This window comes from Lynx rufus, unplaced genomic scaffold (assembly GCF_022079265.1).
Source record: "Lynx rufus isolate CCGP_SWC_20201006 ecotype Redwood Valley unplaced genomic scaffold, mLynRuf1.p SCAF_15, whole genome shotgun sequence".
Lineage (NCBI taxonomy): Eukaryota > Metazoa > Chordata > Mammalia > Carnivora > Felidae > Lynx > Lynx rufus.
This window is the reverse complement of record NW_025814829.1, coordinates 22,416,035-22,434,173: the sequence shown is the minus strand read 5'-3', so window position 1 is coordinate 22,434,173 and position 18,139 is coordinate 22,416,035. Positions and strand designations below refer to the sequence as shown.

The following is an 18,139-nucleotide window of genomic DNA, read 5'->3' as shown; positions in this document are numbered from 1 at the left end:
CATATCTAACATTTTCTTTGTAACATGCTGCTCTGAAGCCAAAAAACTCTCCTCTTCGAAGAAAGGAAGAAAGGGAGGAATTTCACAAAAGATTGACTTTGATTCTAGGTTGGATTAAACAATAAGTTGAATGTGAAATATACCAATTCCAGTCATAATGCGCTACCAGCATCAGCTTAACAAAAAATACAAAAAGGACAACTATAGCACTTTATGAAAGGTGGATGAGATCATTTACAGGATTATTAAATGCAAATGGTGAAGCATGGCCAAGGTTAAAAATCCAATTTTAACACAGATTGAGGAACTTCAACGAGAAAAATGTTCTTCTTTAGCCATCAAATGCTATCCTAAATGTAATTCAGGTAACATTTAAAGGTTATTTCACTGGAAGTTTAGAAGAATCTCCATGGCTCTACTGAAAAAAAATAACTCCTAGAATGACAGATCAATTAGGGATGCCACCTTTGTGAGGGAAGGGACTGCATGTTCTACAAGCTATGAGATCTAAGGTCTTGTAGAAGGGCTGGTTGAAAACTTACCTCTAAAAGAGAATATGGAGAATTCTCAGTCAAGAATGTATTAGCAGCACATTCTTTCCAAGCCTGAACCTCAGCTACTAGTAATTCCAGTCTTGGTAAAGAATTCAGATGTACCGGGATAGATCGGCCTCGTGTAACAAGTTCTATGAGTGTGTCTAACACTGGCACACGTCCTCCAACCTAGTGTATCAAGAAAAATTGTAGCATCTTAGAAAAAAGAACACATCTCTGTGAAGTGGGAAAAGCACGATTCAGAGGAGGCCTACATTTCAACATGTTAAATTCATAGATGTTGATGAACAAAACCTCCAGCTGACCAACAGTGATGGGGTTAGGGATGACCTGTGTTCCTTCACTTAACAAATAGTTAAAGACCTAGTTTGTGCTAGGTCCCAAGGATACAACTATGAACATGACATACACTATGATGATCCCTTTGTTCTGACTTTTTATGCCCTTCTAAATTCACTTGTCATCTTGGTCCCTACAGATAGCCTGAAAAAAATTCAACAGAAATGTAGACTTGCAATAACTAACAGGTTTTCACACTGACTTAAAGAAAAGCAACAGTACTTTATTCCAATCCATCCAATGATAAATTAACTCAGTATAAATCATTCAGAAAACTGGGGTGCCCAGGTGGCTCAGTCAGTTAAGCAGTCTGAGTCTTGATTCTGCTTAGATCATGAGCTCACAATTCGTGAGTTCGAGCCCCACATCAGTCTCTGCGCTGACAGCACAGAGCCCGCTTGGTATTCTCTCTCTCTCCCTCTCCCTCTGCCCCTCCCTGCTCATGTACACATGCATGTGCACTCTCTCTGAAAAATAAATAAACTTCAAAATTATTCAGAAAACTAAAATGAGGTGAAAAGTCCCACTGCTTCTCAAACTTTAGTATGTGTTAAGAATCATCTGGAAAGCTTATTTAAACAGTTTCCTGGGCCTCATTTCCAGATATTCTGATTGAGGTCACCAGGGAAGAGTCCATGAATTTGCATTTCTTAACAAGCTTGCAGGTGATGCTGATGCTGTCAGTACTGGGACTCTGAGAATGAGATACCCAAAGTGGAAGAATAAAAGCATTAAGTTGCGGGACAGGGGACATTGATGTCGCTCTAATACAATGGTAAATCTTAGCATCACTAAGTAAGTCATCCTATGTGTCTCCTAATGTGATACAATACAAGGTATACAAATATCGCCTGATATTCCAATATTATTCTAAGTAAAAAATATTTAACTTGAATCCATTAAGGCTAAGAAATTAACTTCCAATTTACAGGAAATACGGAAGATAGAATACACCACAAAGAAATAACCAGACAAATCTAGAAGATAGAACTTACCACAAGATAACTGTTCTAGACACTGACATGAAAAAAAGTAGGGTAAGGAGGAAAGCAATGCAAGATTCAATTAGGTGCAACATGTGGTCATGGACTAGATAAACAACCAGAAGGGACATTCTTGGGAAACATGGGGAAAACTAAATATAGACAGGAAGCTTGATGTTTCACTGCCTTTTTTTTTTTTTTAACGTTTATTTATTTTTGAGAGAGACAGAGTGTGAGCCGAGAAAGGGCAGAGAGAGAGAGAGAGACACTGAATCTGAAGCAGGATCCAGGCCCTGAGCTGTCAGCACAGAGCCCAACATGGGGTTCGAACCCACGAACCACGAGATCATGACCTGAGCCGAAGTCTGGTGCTTAACCAACTGAGCCACCCAGGCGCCCTGATGTTTCACTGCTTTTGGTATTTATTCTTACAGGACTGGAACCGTATGGACAAAATTGTTCTGCTGGACACTTAAAAAAGGTGACTCACAAATTATATGCTATCTTATAGTATTCAATTTAGAAATAAATGGAATACTTCCTGTGTATAAAGCAGAATACTGGATAACATTGTAAAATACATAATCCACTAAATATGAAAAGGCTCCTTGTTGTTAGTCACACCTCTCCATTATGTCCTTAAGTATATGATACAAGTAAAGATCAGGCTATTATTTCAGGAATGGAGCAAAACTTACTTTTTGCCCTTGTGGGCACTATTGAAAACACAGTAGTAAGTAACATATACATTACAAAATATGAACAAAGTATAAGACTATCCAGAAATATGTCCTCTTTCTGATTTCACATGCTTATCTCTTCTTAATTCAATGACCTCACCTTACCTTTCTGGCTGCCATCAATCATAAGTGAAAAGGGGGACCAAAACTAAAACTAATCACTATAGTTCCAACCATCATTAACAAGAACCTGCATCTAAAACTCCCACTAAGGCCTGTTTCGGATTCTGTGTCTCCCTCTCTCTGACCCTTCCCCGTTCATGCTCTGTCTCTCTCTCTGTCTCAAAAATAAATAAACGTTAAAAAAAAAAAGGGGGGGGGCACCTGGGTGGCTCAGTTGGTTAAGCGGCCAACTTCGGCTCAGGTCATGATCTCGCGGTCCGTGAGTTCGAGCCCCACATCGGGCTCTGTGCTGACAGCTCAGAGCCTAGAGCCTGTTTCGGATTCTGTGTCTCCCTCTCTCTGACCCTTCCCCGTTCATGCTCTGTCTCTCTGTCTCAAAAATAAATAAATGTTAAAAAAAAAAAGGGGGGGGCACCTGGGTGGCTCAGTTGGTTAAGCGGCCAACTTCGGCTCAGGTCATGATCTCACGGTCCGTGAGTTCGAGCCCCGCGTTGGGCTCTGTGCTGACAGCTCAGAGCCTAGAGCCTGTTTCGGATTCTGTGTCTCCCTCTCTCTGACCCTTCCCCGTTCATGCTCTGTCTCTCTCTGTCTCAAAAATAAATAAACGTTAAAAAAAAAAAAATTTTAAAAAAAACAACAAAACTCCCATTAAGGAAGTTTATGTACACAGTAAATACTTCCCTTCATTTCTTCTTTGGCTAATTGGGGTCACATCTTAATTATGTAATAATATTTACCAAACAATATATCTTCTCTTCCCCTTTAACTAAAATAAATACCCAGATATTTTGTTATAAACATCTGGCTAAAACTGTGTGGTTTGGCATTTCTTATTAGAAACTGATCAATTAGCACTACTTAAAATTAAATATTCAGAAAACCAGATAGTATTTTATTCTTAGAATCCAATGGCTTCAACAAAACAGAACTTGCAACTCAAGAATGAGATAGACTAAATTTTTAAAAACCTAGCCCATTAAATAATTCAAAGGTCTTTTTTCTCAATAGGTCCATTATTAGACTTACTACTGATTTACAATGATTACAGAGATAAAGGAAGACACTCCCCACCAACTACTTTTCGAATGAAGTTATCCAGGTGAAACTGGGTAAATCACAGAATGCATTTTGTCTGTACTTTGATAATGCTACAAGTGAATTCAACTCTTTTTTTAATATATAGGCAACTCCTTAAATATAACATCTATCATTGGACCACATATATTTGGTGCTAATTACTATAGAGAATTACTTTGGAACTTGTTAACTTTCATTTCTTTTGTAGGGATCAGGAGGCACTTTTGTTTAAATCACTACTTGAGGGGCGCCTGGGTGGCGCAGTCGGTTAAGCGTCCGACTTCAGCCAGGTCACGATCTCGCGGTCCGTGAGTTCGAGCCCCGCATCGGGCTCTGGGCTGATGGCTCAGAGCCTGGAGCCTGTTTCCGATTCTGTGTCTCCCTCTCTCTCTGCCCCTCCCCCGTTCATGCTCTGTCTCTCTCTGTCCCAAAAATAAATAAAAAACGTTGGAAAAAAAAATTTTTTTTTTAAAAATAAATAAATCAATCACTACTTGGTGAAAACTTCTGCGCCTTGGGGCCTAGTTTGGCTATGTAATCAAACAACCAGATTAACAAACGAACAAGAGACATTTGTACTCATCAAAGATTGAAAACTACCTTTCTCACCCTTCCACAAAGATGGCACCAAAGGCAAACAAAAAAAAAAAAAAAAAAAAAAGGAAGCCCCTGCCCCTCCCAAAGCCAAAGCAAAGGCTTTGAAGGTCAAGAAAGCGGTGCTGAATGGCATCCACAGTCACACACACACAAAAAAAGATCCACAAATCGCCTACATTCCAATGGCCCAAGACACTGGGTCTCCAAAGGCAGCCCAAATATCCTCAAAAGAGCACCCCCAAGAGAATCAAGTTAACCACTATGCCATCATCAAGTTCTCCCTGACTACCAAGTTAGCCATGAAGAAAATAGAAGACAACAACACACTTGTGTTCACTGTGGATGTCAAGGCCAACAAGCGCCAGATCAAACAGGCTATGAAGAAGCTCTAGGACACTGATGTGGACAAGGTCAACACACACTGATCAGGCCCAATGGAGAGAAGGTATATGTTTGACTGGCTCCCGACTATGATGCTTTGGATGTTGCCAACAAAACTGGAATCATCTAAACTGAATCCCACTGCCTAAATCTAAATTTTTTCAGAAAGAAAAGAAAATTGAAAAGAAAAGAAAAGAGAGAAGGAAGGAAGGAAGGAAGGAAGGAAGGAAGGAAGGAAGGAAGGAAGGAAGGAAGGAACTACTTTTCTCCCACAAGTTCAATTTTAGTTTTTCTTCAATCCTCTACCAAGTACTCAAGTTTGTTAAGAGAGGCTCCCAAGTTCCCAGAAAAAAGTTGGTTGAATTATCTAAACTTTAAATATTTGAGCCAAATGGTCAGGGTAATAGGTGGTAGGTAAGTACACCTACATAAGTTCCAATACAATCATGGCGCCTGGGTGGCTTAGTCAGTTAAGTGTCCAACTTCAGCTCAGGTCATGATCTCACAGTTTGTGAGATCGAGCCCTGCACTGGGCTCTGCAATAGTGGTGCACAACCTATTTGGAATTCTCTCGCTCTCTTTCCCAAAATAAATAAATAAGCTTAAAAAAGTTTGACTATAATTATTAATTTGGCCAACCAAAAACACTGAATCTGTGTGGTGAGATCCAACATAGTACCCTTTACAATTTTTCAATTACTGTTCTTCTTAGATGCACTTACACACCCAAGACATTTTTTTCTTAAACCAACCTGCAGGGCCTCTACATCCTGAAGCCAGTCCCTGGCTCTCTGCACTGAGTCTTTCAGAGCCGCACCATTTGGCAGATAAGCGGGGATCTCCTCAATCTCCTTAACTGCTGTAGCAAGGCTAGTCAATGAATGCCGAGGTCTACAAAAATGAAATATAAGAACTACTTAACATGTTATATGGTGGTTCATTTTTCTTAAGGTTTCCTAAAGAAACTAGAAAAACCATTTCAAAGGAAATTCAGTATAGCAAATACATTTTTTCAAATGTCAACAGCTACTAGATATCACAACTTAACAAAAGTTTCAAATGTCTGCATAAAACTTAAGAGCATCCTAAGATAAAGGAAATGACTCGGTAAAGCATTTAAGTTCTACTTATTCTTGATTTTATGCTGGTATAACCACGGACTTTTCATTTGCAGATGGTAACTTAGTGATAATTTACTATGTTTTACTAAATATACTGTCAAGACTCATGTAATTTTGTTAGGAAAATTTTAATTCTCTAGGGTATCAACACACCAAAAGCACAGCATCAAAAAATGTTGTGCTCTCTGCTCAACGACCACTATTTTAGGGTTACAAAAGAATGTCTACAACCATGAATTTTTTAACACTGTCAATTGGACCAACGAAGATGTATCAGACAGAAAGCAGAATTAGGGAGGGGCTGATCTTTCTCCACTCAGATGATTTGCCTGAGTCCAATCAAATCTCTCAAACACAGATAAGGTGTCCTGAATTACTAAGCAACAGCACAAATGTACATTCCCACTCCTGTTGGCAATTACTGGCACTATCTTCATTTTACAGAACAGTGCATATTAACTCTCAGACATTTCAAAAAACTCCTTGCGTTCTTATTAACTGCGGATTTAAATAGTTTTCCACTTAATTGTAAAACTTTTATTCTCTCAAAGATGGTTTCATCGGCTTCCAAAAAAAATTTCATTAAAACAACTCTATAAAAGGCAAGTCCATATGAATCATTCACTTCACAATCAGTAAAGAAGAAACTAGTATTCTTTTACCCGAGTTCCAAAGCAGCCCCAAATATCTCCACTATTTTCTTTTCTACGTGTATTCTACACGCACAACTGTAGCTTCTGAACACCTGTCACATGCCAACGACTGTGCTCTATTGCTCTAACATGGATATTATTACCCAACCCTCCCCAAGAGAGAGGTGAGTTTGCTTTTTCACCTGGCCTTGAGAAGACTCTTGGCTTTGTCATCCCAGTGCTCTGACACCGTAAGCAGCTCCTGAAGCCGGGCCATTGCTTTCTCCACTGCTGAATATGGGGCTAGACCCACCCCTAGGTCTATGAGACGTCTCATATCATCTAGTGTAAGGGAGCTGGGGTCTAGGCAAGCTTGTTGCACCTCTTCTAGCCAGCGGGCCTGCTCCAGACGGACACGCATCTCAGCAAGCTGTGGAAGTTCAACATCAAATTCAAAGCTGACATCTAGCAAGTCTTGCAGCTCAGCAGCACTGGGCATCTCCTCAGAAAGCAATTTCTGGCTATGCTGTTGGAAATCTTCTACACGATTCAAGAGATCCTAAAAAAACACAGGTTGTTGTATAAAAATAGTAATTTCAGTAACTGGTTTCTTTCATACTTAGAATCTTTAGTACATATTCAATGTGATGCTCCTTCCATCTCATGCGATTTTATAACGTGGATAAATGACATAACACATAAGCCAACTGACAGCTAAAACTAGTGACTATCACAGACCTTTTACCAACTGTGAGGAGTAGCAGGTGGTCACTTTCAAGGTAAAAATTTCCAACTTTATTTCTCCTTTGTAGACCTGTTATAATCTCTTTATACACACACACACACACACACACACACACACACACACACACACACAACACTCAAGTAGGTTATTACAAACATCTGCAAAGAAATGTACAAACTAACCACCCAAGATGACTTAAGCATGTCATCTGAATTTATTTACAAAATACAGCGAAACCTTGGATTGCGAATAACTTGCTCTGCGAGTGTTCCGCAAGATGAGCAAACATTTCTAATAAATTTTAACTTCATAAACAAGCAAGGTCTTATAACACAGGTAGTACATGACACCAAATGTCACATGATCACAACTGAGCCAACGGTTCTTGAAAATCTCTTTGATATATAAGCGTGTTGGATCACAAGCATGTTTCTGGAACGAATTATGCTCGCAAACCAAGGTTTCACCGTATAGGACTACCAAAGTACTTTCCCACAGATCCCTCTATAGTTACCTTTAGCAAAGGCGTTTGACTGAGGACACATGGAAGAGCATACAGTTGTGTCACAAACTGTCTGAGTTCATTCACTGTCAATTGATTTTGGGATTTTCCTCCACCAGATCGGTATCTGTAAAGGCAAAGGCCCGAGGAAGCCATGAGGATATAATATATTCACCATTCCCCTATTCAGTGTCACAGGAATACAGGACAGAAGGAAAAACCAATTCACAACAGGTTGCCAAGTAGAGCCACTTAAGAGTGCAACCTCAAACAGAAGTACATACCTAGTTTGCCTTTTGCCATTAAGCAGCTGCTGAGCAACAGAAGCACACTTCTCCGCATCCTGTGTGACTAGGCGAAGGTGGCGCAAAAGATCATTGTCTGGGAATTTCTTCATTTCCGATTCCTCAATTAAAGCCTTAAAGCTCACAAGGCCTAATAATAAACAAAAGGTCATCTTTTCTGTAATCAGTATGTTTATACGAGTGGTATGAAACACAGAGGAAAGGTTTGCTTTTATCAGTTATCTAAAATACTTGTGGTGTTTTAAGATATTAACAGATTTGTCCATCTCATTTTTATTTTTTGGCTGAAGGTAGAGTGTTTTTATTTACTTTTTAAGTCTCCTTTATTTTTAAGTAATCTCTATGCCCAATGTCAGGCTCAAGCTCATGACCTAGAGATCAAGAGTCACATGCCCTTCCAAAAGAGCCAGCCAAGTGCCCCCTTTAACACTGGTGCCAGCCAGTGTTAGAACACTTTGGAGTGTTTTCACAAGTGCCTAGAGTTGCTCTTCAATATGGAAATGTCTAGACCTGAAATGTTTAAGATACGGAAAACAACAGATTTGTCAAAACAGAGCAAAAGCAGATTCTTATTGTTACACAGACCACTCCTGTCTCCTGCACTTGGCAAGTATGCAGTGTGCTCAGAGAGAGTGATACTGAGACCTTCCCCTAAGTAAAAGAAGGGCAGATTTACCTGTTGGGACTACAGAAAGGAAAGAAAGTGAAAACACTCTGAAAGAGATGGCGGGGAGGGGGTGTGCCTGGGTGGCTCAGTCGGTTAAGCGTCCGACTGTTGGTTTCCACTCAGGTCATGATCTCACAGTTTCGTGAGTTGGAGCCCCGTGTCGGGTTCTCTGCTGGCAGCACAGAGCCTGCTTGGGATCTTCTGTCTCCCTCTCTCTGTGCCCCTCCCCTGATCATGCTGTCTCTGTCTCTCTCAAAATAAATGAACTAAGAAAAGAAAAGAAAAGAAAAGAAAAGAAAAGAAAAGAAAAGAAAAGAAAAGAAAAGAAAAGAAAGAGATGGGAAAGGAAGTAGTGACTTTCAAGGTAGTAACAAGAGACAGAAACTTTGACTTTGAGTAGCACTAAAATGTGACAAACCAGAGGGGTGCCTAGATGGCTCAGTTGGTTCAGCATCTGACTCTTAATCTCAGGGTTCTGAGTTCAAAAGCCCTACGATGGGCTCCACCCTGGGTGCAGAGCCTACTTAAAAGAGAAGAGAGGTGGGGGCAATGATAAACCAGAGACCCATAATTTAATAACACGCTACCTCTGTCTTGAGATCTAGTTTTTATTTTTTTTAATGTTTATTTATTTATTTTGAGAGAGCGGGCGCACACGAGTGACCAGAGGAGGGGCAAAGAGAATCATAAGCAGACTCTCTGCTGTCAGCACACGGCCCAACATGAGCCCTGTTTGTGAGTCACAAACCATGAGATCATGACCTGAGCTGAAATCAACACTTGGACACTTAACTAAGCTACCCAGGTGTCCTGAGATCTAGTTTTTTTAAAAAAATGTTTTTTTTTTTTTTTTTAAATTTTTTTTTCAACGTTTATTTATTTTTGGGACAGAGAGAGACAGAGCATGAACGGGCGAGGGGCAGAGAGAGAGGGAGACACAGAATCCGAAACAGGCTCCAGGCTCTGAGCCATCAGCCCAGAGCCCGACGCGGGGCTCGAACTCATGGACCGCGAGATCGTGACCTGGCTGAAGTCGGACGCTTAACCGACTGCGCCACCCAGGCGCCCCTAAAAAAATGTTTTTCTAAGGTTCCATATAAAACGTGAAACATTTTTGTACTGAGACAAGAAGTGTAAAAGTTATTCTGTTTCCGAATACTATGATCTTTGTTAAATATACGATCTTGTACAATTCATGTATCAAGATTTTCCTGTGATGTAAAGGGCATCTGCCTCATCCACTAGTGGCTTTATAACTTTCTCTGCTAACACTCCGTAAACCAGCATCAGGTCGTTTCAAGTAACCTGTTCATTGGTAACTATGTTGGCTACATTACAATCAGTCCCAATGTGCCAATCACCAAGAATATCACATACTTTTCTTTTTGTTAATCTTTGCCTCCAAAGCTTCATTCACATTCAGGGCCCATTCGTTGTAGGATTCTGCTCGAAGCTTCAATGCATTCATCATGGGGTAGAGATCATCCAGAGTGTATCTATACCTAGAAACAGAGGAGCAGACATAGTTTTGAGATGTCTGGGCTTGGAGAAAATCACATATTTTACACGCAGTACTTCAGCCCTGGAACAGGAATGCCACAGAGCTTTTATGAAGGATTTAGGGTTTTCCAAAGAAAAGATCATTTTTCCTACTCACCTCAGTTTATATTTATAAGGGGGACAGGAACACAATTCTTTCACATGATGCAGGCAAACAAGCAGGCCAGGTTTACAAGAACAGGAGATGGCAGACATGAAGCATGTCGTTTTGCATTTTATACACTGACGCTCATCATCTGGCAACAGCTCAAAATCCATTCTTTCTGAATCAATTACTCCCTAAAATAAAGTGTACTTTAGAGACCTCCAAAGGATAATATAATCCACCGGCCCCAAGAAAACTACATAACAGCTGAGTTAAAAAAAAAAAAAAAAAAAGCGGGTGGGAGGGCCTTACGAAAATAGGAGTGCATGATTAAAAATGTCTGGAATACAAAGTAACAACAACCTAGCTACTATGGGCAAGGTAAACTACCCCATTTGTTTAGAGAGAACCTCTTTTTGGACAAGGTAGGCCCTTATGTTTGGTCATTGTGATCAGAGTATGTATGAAAACAGTTATCAATAGGATCGTGAACTACTGACATTAGCTGTTTATTCTACTACAAATTGGCTCTGTCCATAATCTGGATATAGACGGTAAAAGCAAAAGAAATGTATATACTTTCTACCTCAGAGGAAATATTATACAGGAATTCAGAGTAATAAAAAGAACAAGAGTAAATAAAAAGGAAGGAAGAGGAAAAGACTGTCATGAAGGGATTATTGATGGGAAGATGCTTAGTGGTAGATCAGCTCTCAAATGAAAAAGTTATCTAAAGGGATTATTATTTATCCAAAATGTTAGAAAAACATACAATAAAGACTACAGTCATAATAAAGTATTTCCTAATTGAAATAGTATCAAGAAAAATAAGATACTGAACCAGTAAATTTCAACTGCAGTTTGTACCACCTGACACCTAGAGAGCCCTCTAGGATATACTTTTGTCACTCAAAGATCAAGCGTTTACCACCTTTTCTCCTTATCTAAAAGGGAATCCAAATCCAACCATGAAAGTGCCAGAAGCTGATTAAGTCAATTTATGAGACACCAAGCTCCTTTGTTTTACTGTTACTCTGTATTTTAACCTTTTGACCATTTTACTTCCTGATTACAAGGGCCAACAACGACAGAGGAGAGTAAGGAAACCACTAATGAATGAATTTTGGTTTTAAACTGGAACTGATCATTAAAAAGGACTTGGAAATAAAAATGGTTGCACTTTTACTTAAAATGAGATTAAGGACCAACTTTACAGATTTTCCTTGAGAATGACCCATATACAGTTTGCCCAATTTTAGTTTGTAAATTTCCACATCTAGAAAAAAATTTTAAGTTCTCAAAGTTTCAAAAATGAGTTACCATTATTGATATAAGACCTTGGTAAAGGCACTTAAACCTTCTGGGCATTGTTTTCCCTAACTGTAAAGTATCAGGGGAAGGTGAGTAAGCTGTTGTTGATCTGTACAGGCTTCAGGGAGTCAAAATTCAAGGATTCTATCTAAAACAGCACATTAAAAAAAAAAAAAATGAATGTGACTATTTATTTGCAGATACCACTGTCCCCAACAGTCTAACAAAAGCTAATAAACAATTGAGTTTATTAGCAAGGTTGCAGTAACAAGTAGTCAATATACATAAGTCAATTATATTTATAAATATAAGCCATAAACCATTTGAAATAAAAATTGTTTTAAAGTATCATTTATAACAGTACCAAAAAATATAAAGTATATAATTATAAACCCAAGAAACTATGTATAAGATCTGTATGCTGCAATCTACAAAATACTGAATGAATGAAATCAAGATGACTTAAATAAATGGTGGATATACTATGTCCATGAACTGGAAGAGTCAACATTGTTAAAATATCAATTCTCCCAACTATATTCATGGACTTAATGGAGTTCCAATGAAAGCCTAACAGGTTTTTTGGTAGAAATCAAAAAGCTGATTCTCAAATTTATATGTAAAGCAAAGGAACTAAGATAGCCAAACCAATTTTTAAAATGAACAAAGTTGTACGACTCACACTACCTCATTTCAAGATTTATTACAAAGTTACAGTAATCAACAGCATAGGGTAACAGCAATAGATAAATGCATAAATTAAGAGAATACAACAGAATGTAGAAATAGACCCATATAGGTGAGTCGAATTTCAACACAAAGGTGCCTGGGCATTTCCACAGAAAAAGAACAGTCTTCTCAAGACCTGGTGCTAAAGCAACGAGACACCCATATGAAGAAAAGAGTCATCCCAACCCACACCACACCTTACACCATAAATAAAAATTACTTGAGATGAGTTGAAGATTCATATGTAAAACCTAACACTAAAAATTCTAGGTGACTGACTATACAGGAGAAAGTCTTTGTGACTTTGGGTTAGATACGATTTCTTAAGGACATAAAAGAGATGCAAAAAAGAAACTGCTTAACTGAACTTCATCAAAATAAACTTCTGCTTTTACAAAGACACTGCTTTAAGAATGAAAAGAGGGGCGCCTGGGTGGCTCAGTCGGTTAAGCGTCCGACTTCGGCTCAGGTCATGATCTCACGGTCTGTGAGTTCGAGCCCCGCGTCAGGCTCTGTGCTGACAGCTCAGAGCCTGGAGCCTGTTTCAGATTCTGTGTCTCCCTCTCTCTCTGCCCCTTCCCTGTTCATGCTCTGTCTCTCTCTGTCTCAAAAATAAATAAACGTTAAAAAAAAAAAAAGAATGAAAAGACAAGCCACTGACTAGAAGAAAATATGTGTAGAGCACCCATCTGACAAAGGATTGGCATCCAGAATACACAGAAGTCTCACAACAATCCAATAAAAAGGGGCTGGGACAAAACATTTGAACAGACACTTATCAGAGAGATACATATACAAGTAGTAAATAAGTACACACATGATAAGATGTTCAATAAATCAGTAGCCATTAGAGAAGCAGAAATTAAAACCACAAAGAGATACTAATACACATCTATCAGAATGGTCTTAAAGGAGATTAGACTAAGAAAAGACTTCTTAAAATGGTACTAATATGTGTAAGAATTTTACTAAGTAATGCCCTGAGATATGCAATTAGAAGGATTCCAGAACCTTACCAATTTACGGACAGTTTCTCTTAAAGCTTTCTCATCCTCAATCATAATGGCCATGTCTTTCTGAACAGTTGAAGCCACTACGACATCTAGTACATCAGCCTTGGAAGCCATCTTGCAAATCATCTCATCGTGGGAAAATACACAATAGCGGTGAAGCAAACGATAATGCTCCACACACTGTCGGCCTAATGGCAGCTGGGTCAAAAGACAGAGAATACATGACATTCATTCACCTTTCTCCTTCCTATTTCCAAAGACTTTTGACCATTATCAAATTACTAAATATGATATTCTGGGTCATAATACAAATATCAACCCTAAAACCAGACTCTAAGAAGCCTTGGGCCTTTTTTTTTTAATCTTTGCGTCTCAAAAGATCTGGCATATTAGGCAGTTAAAAAAAAAACAATGGACTTGGGTGACTAGCTGGCTCAGTCAGAAAAGCATGCAACTCCTGATCTCAGTTGTCATGAGTTCAAGCCCCACGCTGGGTATAAATAAACTTTAAAAAAAAGAAGTATTAACAATGTATTATTGTCTATAACAATGTAAACTCTAGCTGGACATGTGAATTTACACATTTCCTGAAACAACTATGCTGAACCAGTGTGGGTTAACCTACTCCAGGAAATAATAATGCTCCAAGGTAGAACAGAAAATAATTTTAGATACAGGTGGTACTATTACACAGGAAAGCACTGAAACAAGGTTATAATTCGTTAGATTTAACATCACACACTTAAACTAGATCTTTTTATGTAAATGAAAAGTAATATTACTAATACAAAAAGTCTACTTTACAAGGCACCTGGGTTTGGCTCAGGTCATGACCTTGTGGTTCATGGGATTAAGCCCCACGTAGGCTCTGTGCTGACAGCACAGAGCCTGAGCCTGCTTGGGATTCTCTCTCTCCCTCTCACCTGCTCGCACTCTCTCTCTCCAAATAAACAAACATTAAAAAAAAAAAAAATCTAGGGGCGCCTGGGTGGCTCAGTCAGTTAAGCATCCAACTTCGGCTTAGGTCATGATCTTGCAGTTCATGGGTTTGAGCCCTGTGTCAGGCTCTGGGCTGACAGATTCGGATTCTGCTTCGGATTCTGTCTCCCTCTCTATCTCTGCCCCTCCCCTGCTCATGCTCTGTCTCTGTCTCTCTCTCAAAAATAAATAAATATTAAAAAAAAAAAATCTACAACCAAAACCAAATATATCATTGAAAATTGCTGTCCTGTAGATAATTTAAGCTACTGCTGTATAGTCTTAAGACTGAACTGTTTTGTTATGAGTTTGCAATGAAATCCTGAATTTCACCGAAAATGTAAATCAACAGACTCATTTATTCATCAAGTCTCACTTTTACAGAAGAAAAACATTATCAGCTGAACCCAGTAGTGCACTTAGTTAGTACAGGCTTGCTTTACAATGTGGTGCCAAGTACTCTATCTCACTATGGATGGTAAACAATTTGTAAACCAGCCATTTGAGCAGCAACAGGTTTAAGCAACCATACACATGAAAGCTTTTAAAGTATAATATACCATTTCTGTAGGGAAACAATACATTTGAAAAGGCTCACTAAGTCATAATTACATACCCAATCAACAGTGCAGAAGTTAACAGCCTCAGCAAAATTAAAACCTTGATTAAAACCACTGTGGTAGGCTCTTGGAAACGTAATCACAAACTCCCCAGCACACTGATTAGTTCGGTAAACCTATAGAGACAGAAATTGGAGATTTTTAGTGACATCCGTGAAAGACAAACTGGGCACAGACTATCAGATAAGTCTCCAGAAAGGGAAGCTTTCTGCTAACTAAAAGTGAACCATAAAAAAAGAACTACGGTAGAAGAATCACAGAGATACTCGTTTCTGTCACAAGATGGAATAGTACCCCAGACTAGTAGGCTGATTATTAATATCTGAATACAACACACGGCTTTTACTACAAAAATTTGGTTACATCCAGGATTAGGACACATTTTTCTAAATATAGCTACAGTTAAGAATATTCTAATTTTATTATACCAAAATAGGATCTCCTACCACCAGTCATCCCATACAGCGATCTTGATTTAGGCCTCAAACTTCCCTCCCAACAATTCCCCTTTTCTCACCACCCACTCAAAGAAGAAAAAAACAAAACAAAACCCTGCATTGGGGAGCCTAGGTAGCTCAGTCGGTTAAGCATCTGACTTCTGCTCAGGTCACGATCTCACCAGTTTGTGGGTTCAAGCTCCGTGTCAGGCTCTGTGCTGACAATGGAGAGCATGCTTGGGATTCTCTCTCTCTCCCTCTCTGTCTACCCCTCCCTGACTCATATTTTCTCCCTCTCTCTCAAAATAAAAAACTTAAAAAAAAACAAAAACGCGTCAGGCTCTGGGCTGATGGCTCAGAGCCTGGAGCCTGTTTCCGATTCTGTGTCTCCCTCTCTCTCTGCCCCTCCGCCGTTCATGCTCTGTCTCTCTCTGTCCCAAAAATAAATAAACATTGAAAAAAAAAAAAATTAAAAAAAAAAAAAAAAGGGGGCGCCTGGGTGGCGCAGTCGGTTAAGCGTCCGACTTCACCCAGGTCACGATCTCGCGGTCCGTGAGTTCGAGCCCCGCGTCAGGCTCTGGGCTGATGGCTCAGAGCCTGGAGCCTGTTTCCGATTCTGTGTCTCCCTCTCTCTCTGCCCCTCCGCCGTTCATGCTCTGTCTCTCTCTGTCCCAAAAATAAATAAACATTGAAAAAAAAAAAATTAAAAAAAAAAAACAAAAAAAACGTGTATTAAGGCAGCAGTCTCTTGGACATCAGCCTTAGCAACATTTTTCTGGATAGGTTCTCCTCAGGCAAGGGAAATAAGCAAAAATAAACTACTGGGACTACGACAAATTAAAGAGCTTTTGCACAGCAAAGGAAACCATCAGTAAAAATGAAAAGGCAACCCACTGAATGGTAGAAGATATTTGCAAATTATCTATCCATTAAGGGATTATTATCCAACAACTCAACACCAAAAAATATAATAATAATAATAATAATAATAATCCAATTGAAACGTAGACATGAGTAGACATTTTGCCAAAGAAAATATAGAGATGGCCACCAGATAGGTGAAAAGATGCCCAATATCACTAATCATCAGGAAAATGCAAATCAAAACCACAATGAGAGATTTTACACCTCTTAGAATGGCTAGTATCAAAAAGACAACGAAGGGGCACCTGGGTGGCTCAGATGGTTAAGCATTCAACTTCGGCTCAGGTCATGATCTCACGGCTTGTGGGTTTAAGCCCCACATCGGGCTCTGTGCTGACAGCTCAGAGCCTGAAGCAGAGGTGCCTGGGTGGCTCAGTCAGTTGAGTTTCCGATTTCAGCTCAAGTCTCTATTTCACGGTTTATGAGTTCAAGCCCCGCAGTGGGCTCACTGCTATCAGTGCAGAGCCTGCTATTCTGTCCCCCTCTTCTCTCTGCCCCTCCCCCGCCCACAGTGTCTCTCTCAAAAATAAACATTTTTTAAAAATTTCTTCTTAATTAAAAAAATCTATAGTGCTCTGGGCACACAGATCCTCAGGCTGAACTTACTCCCATAAAATAATAAAATTAAGTATCTTTTCAACATCTCTCTCTCCATCTTGTCCAAAATGTAGTTCCTGGACTAAGAGTATTAACATCAACTGGGAACTCGGAAATGCAAATTCTCGAGCACCACCCAGACTAACAGAACCAGAAGCTCTGGGGGTGACGTTCAGCCATTTGGGGTTCAGATACAGGCGGAAGTTTGAAGACCACTACCCACCACATGGGCACAATCCCTTCTACAGGGAATAGTTCTTCCCCTCTACCCCCAAATCTGCCAAAAATATTCTTTATCAGAGCTCCAAGTCTTAGTTCAAATGATCATTACAAGTCCTTTCTAATTCTCCCTAGAGTTAGTGCATCAGCCTCATAGTTGACAGCACTGTTAAAGCACACCACCGTTCCATTATCTGTGTAAAGAGTATCTGTCTTTAACCCTTAAATTCTGAGTCTCAAATGCACAGGCTCACTCATCCATCTCTGCGGGTCCAGAATCAAGCCCCATGGGTTCCTCAACTAAATCACTGAGAATCATGGCCAGACATCTCATTTAGGGCAAGTTACTTATAACAAGTCAGAAAGATCAGTCAATATGAGGGGGAAAAATCAATGTGAAAAATACCAACACAAGGAGATGGTGGCATTTTGGTAGTTATTGGTCATTATTTTCTAAGCTGGTCTCCATGAACAATTTATGATCCCTCAAAGAAAAATCCTTTCCATCTGTCCCCACTTACTAGCCTGTGGCCCCCAAAGCATGAAATTTAGGTCACAGCAACATCAGGAATGCACTTTAGCACAGTAACCGTACCATCTACATTCGACTTAGCTAACTGAGATGGACACCTCAACTTCACACGTTTCACTCTGGCCTCCCTAAATATCTTCAGAGCATTCTCCAACAGGAAACCATATACAAGTAAGTGTCACTTTGTACACCAACCTCAGAGGTGGTATCACCAACAACAGCACCTTTCAGTCTAGAGTAGGAACCCTGAAATCTAAGCTCAAGAGCTTGAAATAAATTTTCTCTTTAAGTAAGCTTAATTGGGGTGGAGGTATAATACAACTAAGACCTACCAAGCATGGAGATCATTTCAGTTTATCATTCAAAAT

The 18,139-nt window shown here is 39.5% G+C and overlaps 1 protein-coding gene across 1 annotated transcript in view; it reads right to left on the bottom strand.

Moving 5' to 3' along the window:
- KDM5B (lysine demethylase 5B) overlaps positions 1 to 18,139 on the bottom strand; it is a 78,366-nt gene that overhangs the window by 11,164 nt on the left and 49,063 nt on the right. Inside the window, exons 13-21 of the mRNA XM_047076675.1 lie at positions 15,059 to 15,178; positions 13,468 to 13,662; positions 10,424 to 10,605; positions 10,144 to 10,268; positions 8,079 to 8,229; positions 7,807 to 7,921; positions 6,751 to 7,106; positions 5,547 to 5,685; positions 543 to 722 (exon numbers count right to left, since the gene is read on the bottom strand). Of these exons, the coding sequence (XP_046932631.1) occupies positions 543 to 722; positions 5,547 to 5,685; positions 6,751 to 7,106; positions 7,807 to 7,921; positions 8,079 to 8,229; positions 10,144 to 10,268; positions 10,424 to 10,605; positions 13,468 to 13,662; positions 15,059 to 15,178 (1,563 nt within the window). The remainder of the gene's footprint in view (positions 1 to 542; positions 723 to 5,546; positions 5,686 to 6,750; positions 7,107 to 7,806; positions 7,922 to 8,078; positions 8,230 to 10,143; positions 10,269 to 10,423; positions 10,606 to 13,467; positions 13,663 to 15,058; positions 15,179 to 18,139) is intronic.